Source organism: Benincasa hispida, chromosome 1, assembly GCF_027475165.1.
Source record: "Benincasa hispida cultivar pf3 chromosome 1, pf3_genome.v1.1, whole genome shotgun sequence".
Classification (NCBI taxonomy): Eukaryota; Viridiplantae; Streptophyta; class Magnoliopsida; order Cucurbitales; family Cucurbitaceae; genus Benincasa; species Benincasa hispida.
Window position 1 is genome coordinate 81,425,276 of NC_143478.1, and position 9,001 is coordinate 81,434,276.

The window sequence follows — 9,001 nt, forward strand, 5'->3', positions numbered from 1 at the left end:
GAATGAGGGAGAGAGATATCAGAAGAAGATAAGAAGACTAAACAATCAATGATTGCTTAAGCTTAGTTTAATTTTTTTTTTAATATGTGGGGTTGAGGATCAAACTTTTGACTCGAGATTGATAGACTTAAATTATTAGTTATCCTCATTTTTCTGGTTAAAACCAATATTTCATGAGTTTGGCAAAAGTTATTCAATGGTTAAGTAGTTTATTTAAAAATAAATAAATAAATAAATAAACAAATAAGTAATAATAATAATAATTTGTAAATAATATTCCATTCATAATAATTTTCAGTAGAGAAGAAAACAGAAACGGTAAACGATTAGGTGGTGAAGAAGGAAATCTTCATTGGTGGGCTTCCTTATCTTCCCCACTCCAATTTGTTCTTCTTCGTTTTCATGTCTTCGTTGTCTATATAGACCTTCAATTCTTCATCCTTCTTTCTTCAATCCCCAAAGCTATGCCTTCCACCGCCATTTTCTCACCTTCCTGTTCATCCTCTTCCCCTTTCACTCCCTTCGCATTCTCACCCTCTTCTTCTTCTTCTTCTTCCAAAGCCTTTTTAGCCATCGATCACAAGCAATTTGGCTCCCATTCCTCCAATTTCAGACACCATCACGCCAATTTGAAAAAGAACTCTCTGCTCTTCAGGAAGAGTTTCAGAACAGTCGCTGTTCCCACCATGGCTGTTTCAATCGAGAAGGAAACCCCCATCGCTGAACGCCCTGATACGTTCCTTACTGAGTACGACGAGGCTACTGGAGGGATCTCTTCGGCCTCCTCCTCTGTTAGGGCTCGCTTCGAGAAGATGATTAGGGATGCTCAGGACAGTGTTTGTGACGCCATTGAGAAAGCGGATGGAGGGGGTAAGTTTAAGGAAGATGTTTGGTCCAGGCCTGGTGGTGGTGGCGGCATCAGTAGGGTTCTTCAGGATGGTGCTGTGTGGGAGAAGGCTGGCGTTAATGTCTCCGTTGTGTACGGAGTTATGCCTCCTGATGCTTACAGAGCCGCCAAAGCTGCCGCTGGTGATCAGAAGCCTGGTCCCATTCCATTCTTTGCTGCCGGCATTAGCTCAGTTCGTAATTTCTCCTCTTCTTCTTTTGCTTTGTTTTGCTTTGTGATATGGACATTTACTAAAGGAATTATAGTCAACTATGCTTAATCTTTAATCGAGGTTCACAAATGAAATTGATTATATGAAGGAAACTTTAGAGCCCTGGTTTTCATCAACAGCATGTCTTTTCTCTGAAATGTGCACCACTATGTTTTTTTTTTACCATTGTTGCATAAGCAAGTCTTAAAATGCTGTCTTTTCTGATACTTTTGCAGGTTTTACATCCTAAGAACCCCTTTGCACCTACTTTGCATTTCAACTACCGATATTTTGAGACTGATGCTCCCAAAGGTACAAATATTTCTTTATGTTATTTTAAGTTATGCAAGCATTCTCACATTTGTTTCCTCAGCATTGAACCTATTTAGTGGTGGAGAATTAGATGAAGCTTAATTATTTGAGTGAGGCGGCCCTCATGAGTTATTTGCCACCAGATAGTGCAGCTCGTTTATCTAATCGATTTAATTTGTTCACTTCGATATCAGCTGAAAGCTAATATGAAAAATATCAAGTTGGAAAGCTTTTTTCTCCTTGGATAAGAAAGAGCAATAACGGGTGTCATAAGATGCCATTTTCTAACAGAACAAAATCTTGAACTTAGAGTAAAAAATTCAAACTTTTATACTTCAAATCTTTTTGGGGGTTCTTCCCCCTCTTTTCTTCTATTAAATAATTTTTACTTATGGTCAACTAAAATTGAATGTATTCCTCCATTGGCTTTGTAATTTCTAGTTCTGCAGATTTAAGTCTTTGACTTTAGTGGTTAAGGGCATAAAAATGAAGAATATTGCATTCCATACCCACAATACTGTACTTTCATTAATATTTTTATTGGCACTAATTTGATGTGTTAAACTTACCCATACAATTCACAATTCAAAAGGGTAACTTTTCATTAATTCTTCATTTCCTTGATCTGCAGATGCTCCTGGTGCACCCAGGCAATGGTGGTTTGGTGGTGGGACTGATTTAACCCCGTCTTACATCTTTGAGGAAGATGTCAAGCATTTCCATTCGGTAAAAAATCAAGCTATACATCTTTCATCCTTTAAGTGTTAAGAGGTGTCTCTTAGGTAGTTATGCATGATTATCGCTCTTATACATGACGATTTAACATTCTTACTGGAATTTGTGTTGACCTACTTTGATACCCTTTCTGTTATTATTTCCCCTCTTTTCTTTTCCAAGAATCTATAGTTAGTTCACAATGTGGGTCATATATGAGAACAGCAGGCCGACCAAATCTAAGGAAATGGTTCGTTAGAGCTCTTTGTATTTTTTCCAAAACTTTTAGATGGGAATGGATTTTAACCAGATAGAATCGCTATGCTTTCTAGTTTCTATTTTCTTCAACATTCTTTTCTTTCTCAAGTACGGTGTGATTTTTTCTTTAAAAAAGTTCATTTTCACAGAGTGTTGCTGCTTTTATACTACCAGTGTGCTTCTGCGAAGTATCGTATAACTATGTTGAATACTATGTCACCTTGAACACATCTCATATTTTGCTCCCATGAACTCATTTTGAATGTTGACTGGAGCTCTTTACTGGATTAACGTGCTCTACTTCATCAACTTAATTTTGAGTAACTTCGTTATCTGTCAATCTTATTTGTTCACCCTTGCAATAACTGCTACTTATTTAGGAACAAAAAAAAGCCTGTGACAAATTTGATCCATCCTTCTATCCTCGATTCAAAAAATGGTGCGATGACTACTTCTATATCAAGGTATTTTATCATTCTTATACTTTTGATCATGTTTAGAATACAGCGATGACCTGTAGGATGCAACTCTTTATTTTGTGTCTCTGACAAGTAATTTTGCAACTTAAATATTATAATCATCATATGGATTCTCATGATTGCGAGTATAGTTGCATTTCCACATATGTGAGGCTCAGTCGTTTGTAAGATGTAATACTTCCAGTCATCTTAAGGGCAATGGTTCGTTTCTTTTAATTATTTGGCTTATGACCAACTATCAAAGCCCCCACCCACCTCTAGAATCTTCTTATTACACACTGATGCAGCAAATCTTGCCCATTCTTTGTAATTTTTTTAGGATCTTTTGTTAGTTATTTAAAGCTTTTGTATTTTACTATCAATCTTGTTTATCTTTAGTTAGTTAGTTACCCTCATTAATCTTGTAATTCTTGTTTAACTCAACCGGTGATCAAGCCCTTTTCAACCAACTTACCCTCCCAGCCGGTTGCCCATCTCCTTGAGCGTTAGTTTTCAGCTTCTCTTATAAATAAGAGACTTCCTTTGTCTTTGAGGTTAAGACTTAATAAAAATATAAGGTAATTCTTCACTTGTGTGTGCATCACACACTCTCTAGGATCTCCCTTTTCCGCCCATGTCGTTGCTTTCATTTGATCGTCTGGACATTTTATCTTTAGTTATGGGATTGGTATTCTATTAAGAAACCAAAACACCAAACCATTTGGAAATTATGAATTTTATTTATTCCGAGTCCTATTGCAGCACCGAGGCGAAAGACGAGGGCTTGGAGGAATATTTTTTGACGATCTAAATGACTATGATCAGGAGATGCTTCTATCATTTGCCACCGGTAATTACTCCACAACGTGAAATGCATCCATCCTTACCTAAGTTCTTACTCTCTTTCCCACTCCACTCGAGTTCTACAATGATATATGCAACTCTGTTGCCTGTATTTCAGAGTGCGCCAGTTCTGTGGTTCCTGCCTACATACCCATCATAGAGAGAAGAAAGGATACCCCGTTTACTGAACAGCACAAAGCATGGCAACAACTTCGCAGGGGCCGTTATGTCGAATTCAACTTGGTATACATTCTGGGAACAAAGTGTTGGAATTCCTTTTCTTGAAAATTTGCCTGCCAAGTTTTTGACCTGACATCTGAAAAAACTGTTTGCTCGAACGGCAGGTTTACGATCGTGGTACTACATTTGGACTGAAAACAGGAGGTCGGATTGAAAGTATTTTGGTATCGCTCCCTCTAACAGCAAGATGGGAATATGACCATGTATGATCTTCTTGGATGACATGAATTACTTGAGGAAAATAGATATATATTCTGAACTTATTGCTTGTATCATGCAGAAACCAGAAGAAGGAAGTGAAGAATGGAAATTACTGGATGCATGCATCAACCCAAAAGAATGGATCTAATATTTAATTTGCTTTGCTTAAAGTAAGTACTAAAAATAGGTTCAGATGAGCAATATGGGTTTCTTAAAGAGGACCCTTAATGCGGCTTCTTTGCTCACTCCCCATTCTTTCCTGATTTTGCGTCTGTATGTTTGTGTTCCTTTTCTTTTTGTTGGCTGTAGCTTTCAAAATTATGTAATTTAAATGTAGCACTTGCAGAGTAGCTTGTTTTAGCGTTTTTAATAAATTGAATGTCTGATTGTATTGTGAAATAAGCGTCTCATCAGACTTTTAGAATTTGTCAGAAAACAAATTTCTCCATTTTAGATTAAGTTTATATTTTGGGATAAAAGTGGATTGAGGTAATATTCTAATTGTCATGGGATGATGATATATCATCAGACCCTTGGTATTGTTCGTAATCCTTTACACATTTAAGGGTAGATATTGATAAAGTATCTAATATTGATGAATATTTTTGTAAATAAAGAAATATATCAAATTTTGTAAATTAATAATTAAATTATTTTTACTTTTCAACTTAGTTATAAATCTTATGTTAGTATTCGTATTTAATTTAGTGATAATTTTGAATGCTTTATATGTATTTCTAAAAGATATTTGGGATATTAATTAATCTTTAATGGTGTGAACCTAATGACTAAAAAGTTATTTGCTTGCTTGAGTTTTAGTTTAGTTTTCATTTAGTTCATGTTACACTGTATTTGAGTTTAATTTTCATTTGATTAAGTTTCAAATGATTATATTTTTATTAGGGGTGTTCAAAACATCCGTTAATCCAAAAAAATCGATCAATCCAACCCAACCCGTGCGATTTGGGTTGGGTTAGGTTGGTTCATGGGTTTATTTAATGTAACCCAAATCAACCCGAATTCATTATTAACTTTAAAAAATATTTTTTTATTACATATAACACAATTATTTATGTATATTGCTTTTTAATTTTATTTAATTTTAATATTTTTTTAATAATTTATTATTCAACAACTCTTAAAAGTTGTTTTTTGCACTTTAGAAAAAAAAAATTCACTATATAAATTGAAATTGAGTTATTAATCTTAATTTAATATATGAAAATAATTGAATAAGATTTTTACATATTTACTGTGCTTCTTTTTAAGAACAAAATTTTAAACATTTCATTTATTTAGGTTGAAGAAACTTACAATCCGAACAATTAGGTTGGGTCTAAAAAGTATTTCAATCCAACACAATCCATGAACATCCCTAATTTTTACCCTTGGATGTAGTTTTTTTCATTGAAATTTTAAATATTACTTTATTTAAGAAAAAGTTTATACCTCTAAATTTTAGAGATTATATCAAATTAAACCATGAACTAATAATTGTACTAATTTAAACTCCTAATTTTTGTAATTAATATTCTTCAGATTTTGTTCAACTAATATCATTCGAAACTTATAATTTGAGTCAATTAAACACCTAAATTTTTGTAAGTCAATCAATTTAGACCTTCTATTACGATTATTTTGAAAATCATCTTAGCAAAAAATTAATAGAAAGTGGTGTAAAATAAGTTTGAATTTTCAAAAACAAAAAATAAAAACCTAAAGTTCTATTAGTTAACCATTTGGTTTTTGGTTTTTATAATTAAGACCAAAGATATTACTTCTACCTTCAAATTTCATTATTTATTATCTACTTTTTATCTATGGATTAAAAAACCAAGTTAAAATTTAAAAACTAAGAGCCTGTTTGGTAACTCATTTTGTTTTTTGTTTTTAATTTTTGAAAATTAAGTATATTACCTTCTATTTTTTTTTACAATAATTTGTATATTTCTTAAATACGAGAGTTAAATTCTTAGCTAAATTTAAAAAACAAAAATAAGTAAATAAAAACTACTTTTTTTAGTTTTAAAAATTGACCTGGAAGAAATTTTGAGGTGGAATAGTGCTAATAGACTTAATTTTTAAAAAACAAAAAACAAAAAATCAAATAGTTATCGAGCGAGATTTAAATAAGGATCAAACGACCTAAAATCATGTTTTCAAATTTAAAAACATGATTATAACATATGAAAAGGCAAAAGTCATTTTCATCCAATTTTGAATAAAATTTCCACGAGGGAGGAAGGCAGAGAGAGAAAAAAAATACAAAATCAAAGCATTGAAAGAGAGATGGGGGGTTCAGACAGATTTCATCATTGCATTCAAACATAAGCATTCATGTAATGATAAGGACCTGTGAGGAAAATGGCAAAAACAAAAGGCACCAAAAAGTTAAGAACTTCACAAGAAGAAAACGGTAAAGCCCCAAAAAAGAGTATTCACCACCAAAGTTAACAGTTAACAACCACTCCAAATTGGTCATTTCTTTGTATCTTGCGAGTCTGGCCAGTTGAGAAACTTATATCCTTGAAGAGAGGGTGGAAGGAAGCTTTGAGTTGCAGAAGGATTATCTGGAGTGTAAATATATCCCTTCCCATATCCAATTTCCTTCATCAGCTTTGTTGGAGCATTCCTCAAATGAAGAGGCACACCCTCATTTTGTCCAACAGATTCCCTCACTGCCTTCTGTGCAGCTCCCATCGCTCGGTACACCGCGATGGACTTTGGAGCGAGTGCTAAATATGCGACACATTGAGCTAGAATGACATTGCACTCAGGCATGCCTATGAAATGGCAGGCTTGATAGCAAGAAACAGCCTGATTGAGAGCCAATGGATCAGCTAACCCGACATCTTCACTCGCAAATCTTACGAGTCTCCTAGCTATATACAGTGGCTGTTCTCCACCTTCCAACATTCTTGCCAACCAGTAAATTGAAGCATCTGCATCACTTCCTCTCATGGACTTATGAAGTGCACTTATAAGATTGTAGTGTTCCTCCCCTGCTTTATCATAAGCAAGATGCTTACATTGAAGTGCCTCTTTTACATCATCAAGAGTAACAACAGCCACAGATGATTCGACATCGGTACTCCCATCGTGATCTTCTACATAGCAATCGTTTATTTGGGCGGAGTTGGATCGGGCTGCGGCGGTGATAGCAGAGATCTCTAAAGCATTTAAAGCAGTCCTGGCATCACCATCACAATTAGCAGCTAAGAAATCAATAGCATCCTCCCCGATTTGAACCCCCATGGAAACAGTTCGAGCCAATCCTTTGATACAATCATCCACAGCTCGTTTCAAAATCAAAGCAACATGGTGGGGTTTTAAGGGATTAAGAGTAAGAACTCTACACCTAGACAACAATGGAGTGATCAAATGGAAAGAAGGATTCTCTGTAGTGGCACCCAAGAAGATGATGCTTCCATCTTCAATGACGGGCAAAAAGGAGTCCTGTTGGGATTTGTTGAACCTGTGAACCTCATCCAAAAACAAAATAGTCCTCTTATTATTCTTGATTCTAATTTTTCTAGCTTCCTCAACAGCATCCCTAACGTCCTTGACGCCGGAAGTAACAGCAGACAAAGACACAAATCGAAAAGACTGAGAGAAAGAAGAAGTAGAACCTACAATAGCTTTGGCAATTGAGGTCTTACCTGTACCAGGTGGACCCCAAAGGACAATGGAAGGCAACCGATTGCAGTCCAGAGCAGAACGAAGGATCGAATTCTTTGCCAGTAGATGATCTTGACCAACCACATCGTTGATGGTGCGAGGCCGCATCCGCTCTGACAGAGGCTCGTCCGGCGGCGACTGGAGTTTGGGACGCTTGGAAGGGGTAGGGTTGTCGTCGACGGCGTCTCGTTTGGGGAGGGAGGGGGGCGGTGGACGGGATTGGAAGAGGAAGAAGCGGTCGAGTTTGGGCTGGAGATTAGGGTTAGAAGAAATGGGGAGATTGGGTTTGGGGGAAGGCGAAGTGGAAGAGGAAGAGGATTTATGGTTGAGAATCCATTCGGTGGCTTTGAGAGTGGACTTGCCGCCGGTGGCGGCTAAGGCTTGAGCCGCCAGTTCGTCGGGAAAACCCATGTTCACCAGTTGCTCCATTTCTTCCCCCATTGAAATCAAATCTCTCTGCTTCTTCTTGTTCTTGTTCTTGTTCTTCTTCTTCTTCAATCGCAGTAATGGAGATGAAAATGGTGATCCAACTCTCTCTCTCTCTCTCTCTCAGAGCACAAGAAAACAAGAGAGAGAATACAAATATCAACAGTAAACCTTTATTCCATACCTCTCGCTCTGCCCTCCTTTTCTACCTTTTTTTTTATTTGGTTAAATTTTATCTTTAATTTTGGAATGTGTGTCTATTTACAAATTCGAAATTTTTAAAACTTAATTAATTCATTTATTAAATATGAATATAAATTTATTCTTTCAAAAATATAATATTTTTCCACCTTTTTACTTTTGTGTATGAACCTCCAACTTTCTATTAAAATAAATTTTGAGATTTGAGTTTTGTTTCAATCTGGTTTTAGAGATTTCAAGATTTTATTTATTTAATCTCTTTTTTTAATTAAATATTCACTTTGAATAATTGACGTTAATTTCTATTATTTAATTAAAAATAATTATAAAATAAAATTTTAAATTTATTTTTAAAAATAATAAAAATAGTTAAACTTAATTAATTATAATTTCTATAATGATTTTTAATTTATTAGCATACATTAACATTAATGTAACATCCCGAATTTTAGGAAAATTTAAGTTAATTATCTAAAATTATCGAGTTTAAATTTCCTTTTCATTTGGAAAATTGAGATTAAATTGAAATAATTAAAAACTTTTATTGATTAATTAAATTTAATTCATTAGATA

General features: G+C 34.7%; 2 protein-coding genes across 2 annotated transcripts; one reads left to right on the plus strand and one right to left on the minus strand.

Annotated features, from left to right (window-relative positions):
• The first annotated feature begins 304 nt into the window (after positions 1-304).
• On the plus strand, positions 305-4,522 carry LIN2 (Coproporphyrinogen III oxidase). The gene is made up of 8 exons (XM_039049740.2): positions 305-1,079; positions 1,334-1,409; positions 2,041-2,135; positions 2,762-2,845; positions 3,602-3,689; positions 3,801-3,925; positions 4,027-4,125; positions 4,203-4,522. The coding sequence occupies exons 1-8, from the start codon at positions 465-467 to the stop codon at positions 4,269-4,271; spliced, it is 1,251 nt and encodes a 416-aa protein (XP_038905668.1). The 5' UTR covers positions 305-464; the 3' UTR covers positions 4,272-4,522.
• Positions 4,523-6,420: 1,898 nt separating this feature from the next.
• Positions 6,421-8,555, minus strand: LOC120069374 (AAA-type ATPase family protein). The gene has a single exon (XM_039021121.2). The coding sequence runs from the start codon at positions 8,240-8,242 to the stop codon at positions 6,602-6,604; it is 1,641 nt and encodes a 546-aa protein (XP_038877049.1). The 5' UTR covers positions 8,243-8,555; the 3' UTR covers positions 6,421-6,601.
• Between the last annotated feature and the right edge of the window lie 446 nt (positions 8,556-9,001).

Excerpts from the sequence above, each read along its gene's own strand:
- LIN2 (XM_039049740.2), top strand. The coding sequence starts at position 465 with ATGCCTTCCACCGCCATTTTCTCACCTTCCTGTTCATCCTCTTCCCCT. Across the intron at positions 1,410-2,040 it reads TGAGACTGATGCTCCCAAAG|ATGCTCCTGGTGCACCCAGG; the intron begins GTACAAATATTT and ends CTTGATCTGCAG. Across the intron at positions 3,926-4,026 it reads GTTATGTCGAATTCAACTTG|GTTTACGATCGTGGTACTAC; the intron begins GTATACATTCTG and ends CTCGAACGGCAG.
- LOC120069374 (XM_039021121.2), bottom strand. The coding sequence starts at position 8,242 with ATGGGGGAAGAAATGGAGCAACTGGTGAACATGGGTTTTCCCGACGAA.